Consider the following 19,599-nt stretch of genomic DNA (forward strand, 5'->3'; position numbering starts at 1 on the left):
TTTGGGATGGGACGCTACATAAATCAAATAAATAAATAAGGTGATAATTGCTCAGATAATGGCTGTGAAGAGAATACCCTATGTGGAAATAGTTCTTTTTATGGTGCTCAAACTCATTTTAATAAAATGTAAATCAGCGCCGCCGCCCCCCCCCCCCACGGAGGTGGCTTGCCAATTTCTTTACTATTGGTTTGGATGCACTCCCGTGCGCGCTCGCACATGCGCAGAAGCATCCAGGTGGGTGGGCGGAGCCTCCTGCCACCACTACTATCGGTTCGGCTGATTCAGGCTGAACCGGCAGCTACCCACCTCTGCCCCCTCCCCTTTTATGAAAGAAGGATACACAACTAAAGAGTAACGGATTTCTCAGATGGACAAAACAAAGAACAATAGAGTATTTTACCTCAAATTTGTAAGCAAATCCTATTCCTTAGTGTTTGTGTATATTAGTTAATTAATCAATGAACTAGGTGCTCAAAACCTAAATAATTCAGGACACGTTATGCCAGCATATGAAAACTATCACCAATCAGAAGACCAAAATCCCCAAACCAAACCCATAACCATTCTGACGGGGAAAAAACCATAAAAAAGTACCTCCACAATCATCCTATTCTCAAGACCTGGAAAAACAACCAAGTCTTCAATAATTTCCTGAAGCATCATATGGATGGGAGCCACGTGAATTTTGAGGACAGAAATCAAAATGCCCAACAGATTAGGTGTGCTTCTTGGGTTGTGTAACATGACATTGTTTAATTGACAATGTCCCACCCTATTAGACGGAATTGGACATCCAAGAACAACTGGACACAAGCTGTGCATCAAATCGTTAGGTCTATGACATGAAATGGCTTTAGCACCTTGAATTGAAAATGGAAGCCAACTGCCAACCAGTGCAGTTCACAAAGCAGAAGGGTTACATGGGCATAACATGATATATCCCTGCCCTTGCTGCCACATTCTGGACATGTTGTAGTTTTGGAATGGTCCTTAAGGGTAGACCAATAAATAGCATGATGCAATAGTCCAATCATGGCTAGGGCATAAGTGACAGTCTCAAGGTCCTCTAGGGCCAGTAAAAGCCATGAAAGTATTTGTGTGAAGGCTCCCTTTGCCACAGTTTTGGACCTGTGGCAAAGGGGGCCTAGGAGCTGAGAATCCAAGAAGAAAGCCAAATTGTGCACAAATTTCATATGAAGAGCTGCAACCTTACTGAGAATCAGCAATGGAATCCCTCTAGACGCAGGAGGCCCCTTTGTCTTGTAAGAATTGAATCCTTACAATCCTTTCCAGACATTTATAGCTTCCAGACATTGGCTTAGGACTTTGATGCATTGCTTGGCTGGCCAAGTGTCAAGATTGTTGGGTATCATTCACATATTAATGATATGTGATCCAAAATTGGTAGATGACTTCACTTAGCAGTTTTATGCAGATATGTAGAAGGGGAGAAAAGTGTCAAACTCTGCAGCACCTCACAACTGAGGGTCCATAGATGTGATCTCTCCTACTTACCAATACCAACTGAAGCCAATCATAGAGAAAGGAGGAAAATTACTGCAAAATTGTGCCTTCCACCTCTAAATCCTAAGGTCAGTTCAAAAGGATTGAACAATTGACAATACTGGAAGCCACTGAGGGATTAAGAAACATGAAAATAGATACGTTATACCCATCTTAGCTTTGACCCAGGACATCAACGAGAGACCAATGCTATCACTACACTAAATAATCCTTATAGGGTCCTTTTGAGCTAGAGACCAATACCATTTCCACCATGTTGCCAAGAAAGGGAAGGTTAGAGACTCGAAGATAAGATTCAAGTCTGTTTTCTTGAGGACAGAACGCACCCATTTCCTTCAAGATTGAGGGAATCACCTCTTCAAAGAAACTCACCACATAATATCACCACATAAATTCAACCATAGGTCATCTCTTGGGTGGCTTTAGCCATCCAGGAGAGATCTGGATCTAACAAGCAAATGGGTGAACAGAAAGGCTAAAGAATGCTATCCAGTTTCTTAGGGATCACAGAATCAAAGTTGCTTCAAATAGCAGTAAAATTCCTTGTCCTGGACACCTCGAGTGGATTATGTCCAATTGGAATCCAGCTGTTTGCAAATCGACCAACTAACAAGAATATTCCCCACAGCAGCTCTGCAGCTAGTCCTGCAGCCCTCCCTAGCAACCGCAATCTCCCTAAGTACAAATGCTGGTTAAACATTTGGCCACTTTTATCACTATAATATCTAATGCAGGTTCTTAATCATGCTTGACTTTGGCCACCTAATGAGAAGGAAGGACTCACTGAAGAAGAGCCTAATGCTGGGAAAGACTGAGGGCAAAAGAAGAAGGGGATGACAGAGATGGAAGTTGCTGAATGGAGTCTCCGAAGCAGTCAGTGTGAGTTTAAATGGACCCTGGGCGATGGTAGAGGACAGGAAGGCCTGGAGGAACGTTGTCCATGGGGTTGCGATGGGCCGGACACGACTTCACAATTAACAACAACAATAAATCATGCTTGATGATTTTATATCTTTCTCTCATAGCACATCAGGCATCTCTTCTTGCACTTCATTTGATGGAACTCCTTGGAAAACCAAGGCATGCCCAGCAGAAAAAGAGAGACTTCAAAAGGGCAGTCTAGTCTGAGTCTCCAGTTGCATGCCCATTCTGGATTGCAACTAGAACCTCAATTCAACTGTCCACCACAGATCCAGAAGAGGATCCCCCAATTTTTTTTATATTTTACACAAATGTGTACTCTGTTATGTGCAATAAGTGAGTATCGTATTTTTCGGAGTATAAGACGCACCTTCCCCTCCCTTAAAAGAGTGTGGAAATGTTGGTGTGTTTTATATACCGAATACAGCCATTTTTGGCCTCCTGAAGCCCCACCCCCGCATCCCATTTTTCGCAAAAATGGAAGCATTTGTGTTTTCCCCCAGGCCCCAGAAGCACTCTGCAGGCTTCAGCGGGACTGGGGGAAGGAAAAAAGGCCCCTGTTTTTGCGATAAACAGTAAAATGGGGCGTTTTTCACAAAAACTGAGGCGTTTTTGCCTTCCCCCAGCCCCCAGCAGCACTCTGCAGGCTTCAGCAGGGCTGGGGGAAGGCAAAAACACCTCCATTTTTGCAAAATTTGGTAATTATTTACACGTCCTCTTACATTTATCACAGAATGTAGGAATCTGGAAACAATACTATAAGCATTCCAGAAAGGAAAGCACTTTGCAGTCAGGGTTCAAAATCCCTCCCTTGCTTCCTATCTTAAATTCTCAATATAGGGAGAATGCTTGCTAAATCACCATTTGCACCATTTGTCTGGGACTTCTCTCTCAAGGTTTTGCTTTTTGACCATCTGAAGAGTGGATTTTATTGATCATATCAGCCCCATTTAATTTCATCTCAAGATCAAGGATCCAAGGCAAATTTAAGCCCCAGTAATCCTCATTTGAAAATTAAGCAGAGGTCAAGTTCCTGATGCTAATCTGAACAGAGGGCAAAGGGATTTGTTGGCAGAATTTTAGGGGAAGGCTGCTGAATATAAACACATATCAGGCAAAATCTGAACAAATACAAACCCTTGGATTCTTCCAACTCTTGCAAATTCACACATTTTGGGAAGAGGTCAATAACCAGTTCTTTGCAGCAGGTGGCAGTGTGGCTTACTCATATTAGCTCCGCCCAGAATACGATTGGAGAAAAGTGTATCCTAGTCAAAATAATCCCTAACATTACTAAACATTTTATTCATTTACTCATTGACATTTCACCTAGCATTGGCTATGTCTTATCAAGTCCATATTCAGAACCACAAAGGTCAAAAAGACATATCATGATGGCTGGCTTTGCATACAACATGCAAATTAGTCAGTGGAAAGTCAGTGAAAGGCTCAATCATAGTCAATTGTTTGTTTAGTTTAATCAAGGTTAGTTTTTTTTCTATGGGTGGAATGTGTGTAAGACAGTGGGAGGAAGGGGGAAAGGGAGGGAGGAAGAAAGGGAGAGAGGGGGGAGGAAGGGAGAGAGAGAGAGAGAGAGAGAGAGAGAGAGGGAGGGAGATTATTTTGTATTATTTTCTGTCCTCCAGCTCATATACATCATGGACATAGAGACTAATCCATATAGATACACAGAAAAGTCTAAGGTCCATATGCTTCCCCGAAAATAAGACCTCCCTGGATAATAAGTTCAATCGGGCTTTTGAGCACATGCTCTAAAATAAGCCCTCCCCCAAAAAATTAGTCCTCCCCGAAAATATTGAAACACTGCAGCAGCCATGAGGTGTCCACGCTCGCCACCTCCTGCACCTCAAAAATAGTAAGACCTCCCCCAAAATAAGGCCAAGTGCTTATTTCGGGGGTCAAAAGAAAATAAGACCCTATCTTATTTTTGGGGAAACACGGTATACATACAGTATCTCAAGGTATTTATAAATGAGCTGTATGAAGAAAAAATGATTGCCTCCAAGCTCTTCAGCTATATCATACAGTTAATTTCTGTCCTTCAGAAAGAGCTTCTCTGAAACAGGAAGTACTTTATCCTATTATTACATTCCTGGGTGAATTAATCATGGTGGTCTTAGGCAAATGTCTCACCTGTCTTTTAGCCAAGCCCAACCTTCAAAACTTTCCAGGAGTGATGGGTGTTGAAGTTGGGTATTTCTGAATGATGTCTGATTAGATGAGTTGGAGGTTATAGTAACCTGCTCATATGGACAAGGTAAGCTGAAAGACATTCATACAGAAGGCTCTGATTCCATCACTTCCCAATAAATACCCTGAAATAAGTCATTTACATTTGGAATTGCCAATTATCTGTTCCTTGAATTGAGTTACCTCATTCCTCTAATTGTAAAGGCCAGAGTTGGTTGGGAGAACGAGACCGGCTAACTTCAGATATGTCACCTTGAGCTCCTTACACAAAGAGGGGATTACCTGTATGATCAAAAGAAATATTAACATATATTTCATTGTGATGAATTTGGGCAAAGTGGGCGGCCCCAGAGAATGGGGCAAGATTTCCACAGACTAGAGGATGAGGTATTGGCAGATATCAACCCAACTTTGAAGTCAACCATTGCTGGATTCCTTGTGTTGTTATTAAGTAGAGCCCATAGTGCTCTGTGAGTGTGTTCATTTGCACTTCTGTTGGCCATTAAGATTGTGAATGCATGTTCTTTTAGAGTCTGATACAATACTAATGCTTTGTGTTTATACATGTCTGGCATGCCAACTTTACCATTGGGGGAAAACATTGGTATTGCCCTTTTTCAGATCACTGTCACTAGTTACACAGTGCAAAGGTTGCATGATTGCTATTCAAATCTATTCCACATGACCTTTATCTGCAGGTCTCAATTTCTTCTGGCATGATGTTGCCTAATTAGATCTCCCCCTCCCGCCCCCCGAGAATAACTTATGGAACAGGGATGCCATCTAGTGGCCAGGTGTGTTCATCACCAGAAACTAATCATATACAGACAGATATATTTGGAGGGGGGAGGGGAAGTGCCTGGAGGAATTTTACAGGTTACCACTCACAAGATGAGGTCTCTCTTCATGCTTCTGGAAAGCTCTTAAGCTCATAAATGAACATTGGTTTCAAATACTAAAGCACAGAGATATAGCTAGCCTGAAATATAATTTAAAAATTAGATCACGGTATCCTTCAGCATCAACCCATATGTACCCAACAGAATACATTCTCTACTTAAATGTATGTGTACAAAGAAACTGAGAAACCATGAATTCTAGTTCTGGCAGGTGGATGCCCTTGGGTCAGACACAGGAAGGAGGGATTAAAAAACCAAACTGGAGAGCGAGTTTGGTCTAGCGCAGAGCTACGAATTTTATAGCTTCTGGGCCATATCTGGCCCTTTGGCTGTCCCTGTCCGACCCACCCATGCATTGAGGTGAACTGGAACTTAGAAAACAACTTGCAGAAGGACAAGAAGACGAAGTACTATTCTGTGCCACTTGCCCCTTGGCTGATGCAGCCTGAGGAGATGATGGTGATGGCAGCCATTGTGTAAAGGAACCTGAGCTCAACCACCAACCACCGCCTTCTTGAAGTGCAGCTTTGTGGGCGAGTGAGTGGAACGCAGCCAGCAGCTATTGGTTCAGCCCTCCTCAACAGTTCCCATTCCTCATGTGGCCCTTGGGAACATTAATTGCCCACTCCTGGTTAACCACCTCTAATGGTTAAGGCACCAAGCTAGAAATCAGGAAACTGTTCTAGTTCTCTTAGATGTGAAAGTAATCTGGATGACTTTGGACCAGTCACTTTTTCTCACCCAACCCTTTCTCACAGGGTTATTATAGTATTGAAAATATGAGAACGGAAAGGAATATGACTACTGACTCTGAAAATCGAACATGACGAATGGGGAAAAAAACTTTTCTAAGGCATAATATAATATAAATATAATATATAATATATCAGGTTTGCCACCACCACCAACAACAACAAAAAACACCAAAAGAATTACAGACTATTACCATCGGTTGATTCACATTTCCCATCCAGGATGGAAACAAAGTTTAAAAAACAGATAAATGAAGACTTTGGTTGCCTTTTATACCTGTCTTTCCAGGTAAATCTCTTTTTTAAAAAACCATCAACAGTGCAATCATATATAGGAGAATTTAAATTCAGGGAAACCTAAATAATGGTGTTAATTTTAATCATACATACATACATACATAAAATACTTGGAATCCATGTGGTGCTTTCCCTACATTGTTATAGTACACTTAAAAGTTGATAGTAACTATGACACACACACACACTATAGCAGGGAACTCATGGGAAAATTTGAACAGTGACATTCCCATTTCTGCTTCCATCAGTTGGGAACAGGAGAAGAAACTCAGTTACTGGCGCATTAAGTTTTGATTGTGACCTAATTTCATTTATTAAAATTCTTTTAAATTAAAAAAAAATGGAAAGTTAGCAGGCTGCAAAGCGAAGGCTAGCTTAACCATAATCCTTCTTTCTAACAATGCTTCCCATACAGACCCTTGTGTCATAGTTAGAAAATAAAAAGTACATGTTGTCACATATAGTTTCATGTACTCTCTTCAGGGTATGAGCTTTCTATTTTTTTATATATATCTACACGGGAAAAGACCCGAATACAACAAAACCAGCATACCTACACCCGTGAAAATCTACGAAAACAAATTATCTATCTATCTATCTATCTATCTATCTATCTATCTATCTATCTATCTATCTCCATCCATCCATCCATCCATCCATCCATCCATCCATCCATCCGCATTCAAGCCTGCTCTGGATATACAGTTCTACCATCAACACATGAATCACATGGTCTTCTTGGAGAGACCTGGTTAGCTTTATCCTTACAGATCTACACCAGTCAATACATGTATTTTAATTTTAATTTGGAAAGGACTTTTGCTCCATACGGCGATCTCTAAATATGAGGCAATTGAGAGTTTTTTTTAAAATTGCTTTTACATGGTTTTTAAAACTTTTACCTTATTGTTGTATTTTATACATTATATTAAATTTATATTATTAAAAATTGCCTGCAGCTCCATTGGGCTGAAAGATAGAATATAAATCTGACAAACAAATCACACCATGGTCTGAACAATCCTTTCTTCTGGGGTTATCTGAGTTTCTTGCTAGCCCCCAACTAATAGTGAAAAAACTCAAAAGTCTGTAAAGAACTTCACTTCAATATAATTTTTTTTGTACAATTCTAACCCCAATTCACTTTCTTCTACCTTAGTAGAGCAATTCACTCACATTCTATGTTCCCACCAGGTTCTTTTCAGTCTTCTTTTTCCATTCTTACCTTGATTTCTCCATTTAGCTCAGATTTATCCTCCAGACAGAGTCTTGGCAGACCCAGCACCAACTTCCAACTGGGCAAAGAACAAATACTGAAAACTAAGAACGGCAGCGGTCTTCAGGCTGAACTACCAGCTACACTCCTATCAAGAACAGAAATGATAGACCTGGAGACTGCACTTGCTCAATTAGAAGTCTGATGTGTGTGTTTGGGGAGGGGGGAATACATCCTGAAGGACAGAAGGTACATATGGATTAAATTAAGTTACTCCCTAACTTTAACTAACACCCTAATTTAAGTTATTTCATAAGAACCTTCTCTGTCCTTCGAATTCCCTGTCCTTCCAATTATTGCAAACAAGAGCAAAAATACTTAATTCTTAAGAGATTTGACAGTATTACATTGAAAGACCTTGAGCACAATCGGTATTTCCTCAGCCATTTATAAAAACAGAAATTGCCTTTTTGTGAAGTGATTACCATGAAAAAATGGCAAAAAGCAAAAACTGTGTTGTAAACTTTAGGATTTGAGAGATGAGAGAATTCCAAAACAGTTCGGTTCCCCATCCTTGCTTAACTATCCAGGCTGCCAATACTTCATGCCAGCAAAGTCTGGGCAAACAGAGGCAGCAATACAACTGCCTGACAGACAGACAGTCTCGGCAGCAAAAGACACCTGCTGCGTTGTGGGGCTCAAGAGGGTCCAGTCCCTGCCAGTGTCAGAGAATGGGTTCATTATCCTAACTATCCCCACCTCTACTTGGCACTTCCAGATGCCACAAACAGAGGGATAAACAGACCCAGCTTGCAGCCTGGCACACATGGAGACAAGCCCTTCTTAGGAGTGGAAGTAGACAAAATCACAGTTGTTCTGTCTAGCAAATAAATGGGACCAAGAACCACACAATTCTCTCCCTTTCTCACTCATACACATAGCCACACAAGCATAAACAACATGGTTTAAAGAATACCGGTGAACCTGAATGATGCAATAAACTGGATCTGCATCTATGAGAATTACTATAATGCAGTGGATTCAAATATAATACAGGAATTTGCATCATATCAGACTCCCTATTTACACCAGGTTTCTCAAGGTAATGTCTCTTTGCCCGCCCGCCCCCCCAGTTGTTGGCTGTTATAATTTGCCAGTCAGAATGGATATTGACCCTGTAGTCCAATATATTTCAAGAACATCAGCTGTGGAAGAGCTGGCCTGTAGGAAATAAATATTTGCACTGGTGTCATTTACTCAACTCTGTTTTTCAATATCTAGAACAGGGGTGTAAAACTCGCATTGACATGTCATCACGTGATGTACTGCAACTTTTCCCCCTTTGCTAAAATGAGGGTGGGGGTGCCCAGCGCGTGTGGCATCTAGCCCACAAGCCGCGAGTTTGACACTCCTGATCTAGAAGAAACGTGCTAGAAGAAAATAGTCTGAACATTGCATTGATATGCAATCAACATGTGGATGACTCGCAAAATTGGCTCTGATTGTTCTCAAAAACTAGTTTAGAAGAAACATGGATATTGAAGCAGGATCATAAGACCAATGAAGATATATCTTTGATGGACTGCCATCTATGGTCTGGATTTCCTTTAAGCCTCAGAGATAATTGGAAATCTGCTCAGAATTCTGGGGTTGGTAGCCAGAAATATTTTTTATAAAATTATGCTGCTATGTCAGATGTGAGTATATCGTCACAGAACTGAACATGTTCCAGTTATTCATAGTAAAATCCAAGCTGGGTTATTGGTTTTATTAGGTAACTAGTTCAGGAAATTAGGTCAGTACAAAATGAAAAAAAAAGCTAAACAAGGCTTCATAAATAATTTGGTCAAGTGTTTGAATCTATCATGTTTGCATCTATCTGCAATTTTGTTTCACAGGAATTGTATCATTCTGCAGTACTGGAAGGTAACTATGATCCAGAGAAAAGATAAAGCTACTTTAAAGAGTCACAGACAAATGCTACATTTGTACCCCCCAAAAGTCCCAATTATTTCTGAATACTCCTAAAATAGCCTCTTGGATGTTGGTGACTGGCTTACAGGGAATCAATAAGGTTTATATTTATAGCAGTGATGAATAAATGTTCCAAGTTCATTTCATCTTTTAATTTTTAACACTTTAAATTATTTGGGTCCAAATAATTTAAGGATTGATTTCTTTCATCTAAAGTGCCTGCATTCTGAAGTTACATTTATTCCTATGTGGAATAAATGAAAGTCATCATAATAGCAGGTACTGTTCAAGAGAAAAGATCTTTTTGATAGTGACCTCACATCCGTAGAGCAAGCTTCAGATCCCTTATCTGCAGATTCACCGGAAAGCTATGAATACGTTTATTTTCAGTAGCAATTTCATGACTTCTATTTTTGCACTGTTGGTCTTGGTAATTAATTTTTAAATTGATGCTATTTGTACTGCATTTTTATTATACATATGGCTGGATATGCTTACAGGTATAGAAATTAAATAAATTCACAATAAAATTTTAAAATAGCAATTGTTTCTATGTTTTTGCATTCATTTTCATGGAGAAGGGGTTTACATTATTTGTTTTGAAGCAGGAATCCCTTAAAACTGGCTATCATGGACAACTTTCAGTTCTTCCATTCCCTTTTTAGGGAATATTAGTAAGATGATCGAGGCCTAGTTGCAGAGAGTTCTAGATAAAGCAGATTATTTGGACCCTTTTCAAACAACTTTCTGACTGGACTCAAGATAGGATAGGCTGCACTTGTAAATGTCCTATGATGGGGTGAGATTTTGCTGGCCTTGCTGGATCTCTCAACCGTCCTTGATAATGTTAATCATAGTGTCTCCTTGGGAGACCTTGGGGATTCTTATCCTCCCTCCACGAATGGTTACAATTGATTTTGGGGGAGAAGAGACAGAGCTGCTAGTTTTCTCTTGTAGAGTGTTGTAGAGCTTGACCCTCCACCCCCTTTCTCATACAATTTAATATCTACATGAAGCTGTAAGGAAGGTCACCAATCTGGTTGTTAATAATAACCAGCTGTGTATCTCCATCCCAAATAACACAGTCATCTACCTCTATGCCTGAAAGCCATTCGTATTTAGATAGGGAGAAATAGGTTTTAGCCCCAACAAGATGGAGTGGTTGTTGATCTATTCTAGAAGTTGATGTATCCTACCTAAAAAGCAAGTGCAGACCTTTGTACAATTTCATCTTGGTGCCCATTGTGGCTGCTTCTGGAATAGTTGATGGGTCACACATTCTCTTGTACCTCGTGTTTCAACTCTTGCAATCTGCTACACATGGAGCTGCCCTTAAAAACCACTTGGAAGCTAAAAAGCAATCCAGAATGCAGCAGCCTAATTATAACAGGCATTTTATCCATTTAACATTTCTACTGTATTATATGGGCTGCATTAACCCTAAGGAAATCAAATAATTGGGTCCACCTCATCACACTGAAATTATTAAAGGAAAAATAAAGAAGGTTAAAATCAATCTTAGTACAGGTAGCTAACTAGATCTGTTGATTTAAAACTGATCTGAGTGTTACTGAACAGAAGCACAGAGAAACTATAGTTTATCTTGCTCACACTATCCAACTAAATCACAGCACAATTTACTTCCGAGGTTGAGTAACAAATGCGATTTAAGGAAAATGAAATGGAGATGAAGTGACTGGGACAAGTTAATACGTATCATTTGACTCCTAGAATGTACTTGGCCAGCCCCTTTCTCTCTTTTGAACCTGTCAAATGTTTTTCCTAATTGTTTTTCATGCTGAACCCTTTTTGTCATTTCCATATTCTTTTTGTCAAAAGCTCACCTTTTGTTGTTATTCTAAAACTAAAATAAAATAGAGAAAAATATATGAAAACAAACAAAACCTGCTGAAGTTTCTTAAGACTTCACATTCCTAACCTAATGCCAGACTTGCGATTCAGTTTCCTTTCTAGAAACAAACAAACAAAGACAGAGGATACTGCAGTGTGAATTGACAATCTCTAGTTATAGCATTTGGAAATTACCTCACGAACTTGGCTGAAAATGAACTTCTCAATCAGTTCATGACATGACTGCAACCTCTGTGCATATTGCACATGCCTGTAAACTTACATACTTTTTTTTCACATACATAATATTATCTACCTCCCCAGACATTAAATTTTACATGGGAAAGGAGAATTTTATCACTTCAGTTTACCAGATTCGTTTGCTACCACTTCAGAAAGCTAGAATTAAGGTATCAACTGGTTAATAGTAACAATTGATTACTAATCCAATGTATTTCACATAAACCCTGTTCCCTGAATTTTAATAGGAAGCTGTAGTGGGATTCAGCCAGTTCGCACCTATTCGGGAGAACTGGTTGTTAACTTTCTAAGCAGTTCGGAGAACCAGTTGTTGGAAGAAATCTTATTTTGTTTTTTTCCACTTTACAGGGCTAATCCTGTAAGGAGGGCAGGAAGGAAACATTCTGGTGTTGTTCCTAGCCTAATCTTTATTGCCCCGCTTACAGAAGCTGCCTCTCTGGTTAACCCTTATTACATTGTAACAGCTACGGCAAAGCACCCATCGACCTGAGTGACGTTGAGTTGGCCACGCCCACATGGTCACATGACCACCGAGCCATGCCTACCCAGCTGGTCATTAGGGCAGCGAAGCGGTTGTTAAATGATTTGAATCTCACTACTTATATGAAGTTTTTTGCAGCATTGATTATAATTTGTATATGATCGCCTGTAGTTAATCCTTAATTGCTAAATTTATAAGCCACATTCACAAAAATTGTGATTTTCACCTATTGTTGGAGATTTGGCTTCTAATGTATGCAAAATCATAAACTTGTTCTTTATAAAATCAGGATAGAGAGATTCTACATATGAACTGTGTGCTTGGATAAGTTTTAATAAACATTTGCCTCTCTGTGATTGAAGTAAGAAGTGAAAATCCACAAAATAGTAATAGAAAGAACGTTGGTCCTTACCTGAACGTTTCTTTTTGGTAGACAAGAGGGAGGGGCGACTCCTAGGATATTCTCACAGCCTGATTGGTCCAAAGACTGAGGGAAATCTTTTTTAATCTCCTCCTTTCCCTGTGGCTCCCAGTTCCTCGAAGTTGCATGACCAAAAACGTGCTGCCAACAAAACAGCAAGGGAAAAACCACCCCCAGCCTCACCCCAACTGACTATCACCTATGTCTACCTGGGGCAGGATGTTGCCCCTCCCTCTCATCTACTGAAAAGAAACGTTCAGGTAAGGACCAACATTCTTTTTTCGGTAGACTCGAGGGAGAGGCGACTCCTGGGAAGTACTCAAACTCAGTCCCTGGGAGGGAAACTGGGGTCCGGGGGGAGGGGTGGTCACTACTTGTTGTATAACCCTACACCCAAAGGATGCCTCGGCCGATGCAAAGGCATCCAGCCGGTAGTGGCGGATGAACGGTGTCGGGGATGACCAAGTGGCCACCCGACAAATGTCTTCAAAAGGAGCCTTCGTGGCCCATGCTGCTGTAGTAGCGGCACTCCATGTAGAGTGAGTATTGATCCCCAAAGGGTGGGGGGCGGTCCGAGGACTCGCATGCCAAAGAGATGGCCTGTTGTAACCATCTGCCAATGATGGCAGAGGTAACTCTGGCCCCCAAGGAGCCAGGCTGGAATGAAATAAAGAGAGCCTCAGATCTATGGAAGGAAGATGTGTGTTGGAGATAAATGCGCAAGGTGCGATGAATGTCTAGCCGGTGCCAAAGGCACTCTCTCTCTCATGGGAAGGAGTCGGACAGAAATTGGCGATAACCTCCTGTGCCCAAGGAAGGGCAAATTGAGCTTAGGGAGAAAGGTAGGGTCCAACCATAGGACCACTCTATCCTGGTGAAACTGACAGAGGTCGTCCTTAGATGAAGAGCCCCCAACTCGGAAATGCACCTGGCAGAAGTCATGTCTACAAGGAATGCCACCGTGAGGGATGGGAACCTAAGGTGGACAGTGCACAAGGGCTCTTAGGGCCCATCAAGGCCCTAAGAACAAGGGGTAGGTCCCAAGTTGGGAACCTATGGATGGGAGGAGGCCATAAATTAGCGGCTCCCCTCAGAAATCTCTTGACCAGGGAATGGTGGGCTAGAGACGAATGATCGTCCCCTGGCAGAACTGAGGCCAGGGTGGCCACCTGACACCATAAGGTGTTGTGAGAGAGACCCCCATCCAGACCTTTCTGGAGGAAGTCTAGAATTTGAGCGACCGAAGCCTCGGTTGGACAAATCCTGAGTGGGCTGCACCACTTAACAAACGCCGCCCACATGGAATTATATATCCGTGTGATGGAGGGGCGATTAGACGCCTCGATGGTCGCTATAACTCGGGAGGACACTCCTCAGGAGGCTCCGCTCAAGCGCCAGGCAGTCAGGTGGAGCCACTGGGGTTCCGGGGGGATCAAGACCCCCTGGCGCAGGGAGAGCTTCTCCCGAGAAATCCTCCATGGGGAAGAGACGGAGAGCTGGATGAGGTCCGCAAACCAAGGTCGTCTGGGCCAGTAAGGTGCTATCAGAATGATGTCCGCCCTCTCTACTACTATCTTCCTCAGTGTCCCCGGTATCAGAGGGAGAAGGGGAAATGCATACCATAGGCCCAGAGGCCATCTGTTCCGGAGAGTGTCTGTTTCTTCTGTGGCCCGGGTCGGGAATTGAGAGAAGAATCTTGGGAGCTAGGTGTTTGTCGGAACAAGTCCACCAATGGCTTGCCAAACCTCTGTCAAATCTTCTGGAATAGTTCGGGTAGAATTTGCCACTCCCCGTGGTCCACAGTCGCGCGGCTCAACCAATCGGCCTGGTGGTTGGCTGAGCTTGAGATGTGCTCCGACACCACTGAGGCAAGATGTCTCTGCCCAGGAGCCGAGCTTCAATGCCTCCAGCCAAAGGGCTCTGGAATGAGTCCCCCCTTGACAGTTTATGTGGGCCTTTGTGGCCACATTGTCTGTCAACAGAAGGACGTGGCAGCCCTCTATCGAACTCTTGAACAGTTGGAGGGCCAGCTGGGCGGCCTTCAGTTCCAGCCAGTTTATATTGTGGCGAAGGTCCGACCAGGTCCAACGGCCCTGCTCCATCTTGGAGTCCATGAGCACCCCCCAATCGAACAGGCTCACGTCTGTAGTGATGCTCACTCGATCCAGCTCCCCAAACTCCGATCCATGTTGAAGAGCCGGGGAAAGCCACCACCGCAGGGATAGGCGCACATCCTCTGGTAGATAGACGAGTCGCAGAGAGTTACTTGTGCGTCTCCGCTGGAATGTCATGAGGTCCCACTGCAGGGTCCAGGAATGAAGCCGTGCCCAGGGAACAATCCCTATGCACAACACCATCTTGCCCAATAGGCGGGCCAAGGTCAGGATGGAAACTGATCGCCTTGCATGCATCTGCCTTGCCAGGGCCTGAAGACTGATGAGCCGCTCTGAGGATAGTCGAACCATGCCCTCCATGGAGTCTATCGATGCCCCCAGGTGTAAGATCTTCGTACGGGGCGAGAGATGACTTTTGGGGAAGTTGACAGAAAACCCCAGGGCTTGTAGTGTCCAAATGGTGAGTTTGAGGTCGTGGACAGCCTGGCCTGAGAATGGGCTTGCATGAGCACATCGTCAAGATAGCATTGTAGTCTCACCGGGACAGAGTGGAGGTGAGCCGCCAATGCCACCAGGACCTTCGTGAACATGCGTGGGGCTGAAGCTAACCTGAAGGGGAGGGCCCTGTATTGGAAATGGAACCTGTTGTGGGAAAAACGCAGGAACCTGAGATGGGCGGGGAGGATGGGGATGTGGAGGTAGGCTTCTGTCAGGTCCACTGACGCTAGGTAATCCCCCCACCTGATGCCCTGCAAAATGGACCTGAGGGATGATATTTTGAAGCACCTGTATATCAGATAACCATTGAGGTGCTTGAGGTCCAGTATCACCCTCCAGCCCCCCCGAACTCTTCAAAACAATGAATAGGTTGGAGTAGTGACCCAACCCTCATTCCATCCATGAGACCGGCTCTACCGCCCGGATGTCCAGAAAATGTTGTATGGCTAGAGACACAGACGATGGGGTTCCGGGTTCCGGGTCCCGGGATGGTGGAAAAGTTTTGAAGATGGTTGGGGGCATAGAGAGGAATTCTAGATGGAGGCCGTTCCTGACCGTGGTCTTTACCCATGCATCTGATGTCACTCGGTCCCACTGATCCGCGAAAAGTTCCAGATGGTGGCCAATGGAAAACCCCGGGTTGGAGTCATTTCCCTTTGCGGAAGGGGCAGCCGCTCCCTCCACGAAAGGACTGCCTGGACTGACCCTGGTACCTACCCCTGTCCTGGTAGTAGGGCCTCTGGAACTGCCTATCGGATCTATAAGGGAACATACCTCTGGTGTTGGTAATCTTGTTTGGGGGCCTGAATGACTGTCTATGGAATGAGGACGGACGGTTGTCCATCTTCTTGGCATTGGTAGTTAAGACCTTCTTTTTGTCTTTGTTCTCTTTGAGAATCGGATCTAAGGATTCACCAAAGAAATTAGTTTTAGTGTAGGGGGCAGCCATCAGGCTCCACTTGGACTTGTTATCCATTTGCCAATTACGTAACCATAACAACTGCCTGGAAGTCACCAAGGTAGCTAGAGCTCAGGACGAGTACTTCACAGCATCAAGGGTAGCATCCGCCGAAAACTGCGTGGTGGCAATTATCTTTGTGATATACTGGTGCAGTCGTTCATCCTGAACAGGAATGCGGTCCTGCAACTGGCGGAGCCACATGACTGCTGATCGGTTGAAATAAGAGGCAGCTGCAGCAAACTTTACGGCCCATGCCGAGGCGTTGAAATTCTTACATAATGTAAGCTCTGCCCGCTTGTCCTCCGGCTTCAACTTATCAGCCACAGCCCCTGACACTATGGATGAGGCGTTGGCTAAGGTGGCTACTGGGGCGTCTACATTAGGTAATTGAAGCGCCTAGGAGAAGGCCTGCTCCATGTTGTAAAAGCGGTGGTCATTGCTCCCTGGGTTAGGAAAGGTGGAAGGGTGAGCCCACTGATTCTTTACCACCTCCAGAAAAAGGGGAGGAGCAGGGACCTCCTCCTTGTTGGTCGCTATATTGGAGAACATGACCAAATTAGGGTCTCTGTGTGGAGGAATGGCAGGATCACCTGTCCCTAGCTTAGTGGTCTTCCTAGCTTTGTTTAACAAGGTTTTAAACATTGGAGGAGCGAAGAGATTTGGGAAGGCCGGGGGATCTGGGAGGACAGTCTCTTCATCCTCCAAAAATCCCATGTCTTGATGGGCGTCATCCCCTAATACTGAGCCCTCACTGACTATTGAGAGTGAAGGCGGCCTTGCCATCTGATGTCTAAGGTCTGAGGAGCTCCTAGCCTGATGAGAAACCTGGGACCTAGGCTCCCTAGAAGAATGACTTTCCCTTAAGGAAACTGCAGAAACAATTCCCTTCGAAATGGCTGAGGAAATAAGCTTCTTGATGCTCTCAGGGAGCAATTCCAGATACTCAAATTCATCCTCCGAGAGTCCTGAGGCAGGACCCTGTGGGGCCAGGGTGTAGGTGGGGAGGAAATCCCGGATGAACCTTCCAATGGATCCCTGACCCCCTCCCTGAAAAGAGGCAGGAGGGGATGGGAAAATTTCCAGCCCAGATTGCCTGCATGCTCCAGAGGGGGAGATAGAGGGAGAAGAAGGGCTAAACCCCCTGGGGGGGGGGAGGCCGATTGATGGGATTCAGGCCTCAGAGGGGATCTGGATCTGGCTGGAGAAGAGGGCTTGTTGGCCTGGGCCTGTTGTTCTGTCCTAGCAATCCTCTTCTCCAGGGCCTTCTGACACCGGCTTTCATCCCTCTGGGCTGCTCTGGGTGGTCATTGGGCTGCTAAAGGCTTCGCTGCCGCTGCCCTTGTCCTCAGCCCAACCATGGCTTCCTCCTCAGCCCCAATTAGGGCGCTCCCCAGGGCCCGTGAAGTGGACTGCATGCTCTCCACCATTGGTGTGACTCACGTGTCCTCCAATGTCTCGCCCAGAGCCACCAGCCGGTACAAGGACCTTGCGGGAACAATTAGGGGGCTGCCAAGGCTGAGGCTTGCTGGGCCAACTCAACCGTGATGCAAGGCGACGATTCCGGGCCAGAAAATGGCCGCCTCCACATGCGCGCTTTCAAAATGGCTGCTTCCACGTGCGCACCTCTAAAATTGCTGCCAGAGGTTTCCATGCACTTTAAACGTTCTTTTTGTCTTCAGCCGCGGCTTGAAAGTTTGCAACGGCTTGTTTCGCCCAGGTGCGGCTTCCCGGTGTTAAATTAAGCCGCCCACAGCCTAATCGGCACCTCTACCTGGCAGCCCTTCCTATGGAGCTGCAGAAACGGAGCCTAACACCCCCGCAGTTCCAGGGATTGGACAGAGCTCCGGAAACTCACGAGGTGAGGGTTAGAAGCCAATTAGCCCTCCCTCGGCTTGCTGCGGGACGGGGGACCCTATCCCTGCAAGATAGCAGCTCAGAAATTTAGAATTTAAAGTAGCCAATGGATCAAATCCAAACGAATGCTAAAATCTACTCACTTTCTCTGGGAACCACAAACACAGTGCTTGCACCAAAAGACTGAGGGGAACTGGGAGCCACAGGGAAAGGAGGAGGTTAAAAGATTTTCCTCAGTCTTTGGACCAATCAGGCTGTGAGAATATCCTAGGAGTCGCCCCTCCCTCGAGTCTACCGGAAAAGCCAATAATTACAGATAAGATTATTCCAACAATCTTAAAAACACGACTTTTCAATGGAGATAAACTCATACATTAAGCTTCAATCTGTGAAGTGCCTAGCTAGAAAATATGCACACATAAGAATGGAGAAAAGTCCTTATATATTGCATAAAAGTTGTCTTTTGAAAAAATTACCTTGTCCTAATCCAGGATCTTTGTTGGAATCTCCAATAGCAGTGTGGCACTATAGAACCCCAATTAAATCAGAAATAAATGTGTAGCAGTGTGGTAGTATAGAACCCCAATTAAATCACAAATAAATTGTAAATTACTGAACTCTCAAAGAGATCTTGGGTGATTTGGGGATGTAACATGGACCAGAAAAAGCTACTGACTTTCCCCCTAATTACCCATCATACATATAAAGAACATTTGATCTCTGAATATTTTTAAATAACAGAAGGGAGAACATGTTTGTGTCAGATTAAAGTTTTACATCCAGAAGTCATCAGGTTCTATTTTAGGTTAAAAGAATCCAAAGATGACAGAATTGAGAATGGCCTCTTTCCAATAAACTAAATCAGAGACAGGCAGCATGGTGTATGCAATTACCAGCAACCTATAGAAACTCTTCAGGTCACTCAGCAAGCTCTCTAAACCACTTTATTTACCTTTTTAAAAAGTTCTTTCAATTCAGGTAATGTTATCATGTGAATCAGCCCAGGCAAAGAAAATGGATAAGAAGGAAATCTACAGGAATGTATTGATGAACCTTTATTTCTAAATAACGATGGCAGAAAAATAAGGCTGCTTTTCACTGTATATCTAAAACTAGTTATGAAATTGAACCCTCCCACTAGCAACACTAAACATTATTTGAAAGACTTTAGATCCTCTACTTTTATTTTCAGCCTTCACACAAATTTGCATTTTGACTCACAGTCTTGTTCACACACCCACATGGGCATTTTAACAATTTCAGCCACATACTAGCACCCATTCACAGGGCAGTCCTATGAGTAGGCCTGCGCTTGACTTATGTTTCTCCTTCAAAGGAAAATGTATGCTCTGAAAATTTCA

The 19,599-nt window shown here is 43.7% G+C and overlaps 1 protein-coding gene across 9 annotated transcripts in view; it reads right to left on the reverse strand.

Annotated features, from left to right (window-relative positions):
- THRA (thyroid hormone receptor alpha) overlaps positions 1–19,599 on the reverse strand; it is a 149,912-nt gene that overhangs the window by 31,974 nt on the left and 98,339 nt on the right. For 5 of the 9 annotated variants that reach the window (XM_081931853.1, XM_081931852.1, XM_081931851.1 and 2 more), the window contains exons 4-5: positions 4,843–4,941; positions 4,603–4,731 (exon numbers count right to left, since the gene is read on the reverse strand). The exons of 1 other annotated variant lie outside the window; for it this stretch is intronic. In XM_081931853.1, the coding sequence (XP_081787979.1) occupies positions 4,603–4,731; positions 4,843–4,847 (134 nt within the window). In that variant the 5' untranslated portion in view covers positions 4,848–4,941. Of the gene's footprint in view, positions 1–4,602; positions 4,732–4,842; positions 4,942–7,832; positions 7,914–19,599 lie in introns of those variants that run through there. 3 more of the 9 variants (XM_081931856.1, XM_081931859.1, XM_081931858.1) reach the window with 3 other exon arrangements.

The sequence above is a fragment of the Natrix helvetica genome, assembly GCF_964273705.1.
Source record: "Natrix helvetica genome assembly, chromosome: Z".
In the NCBI taxonomy this organism is placed as follows: Eukaryota; Metazoa; Chordata; class Lepidosauria; order Squamata; family Natricidae; genus Natrix; species Natrix helvetica.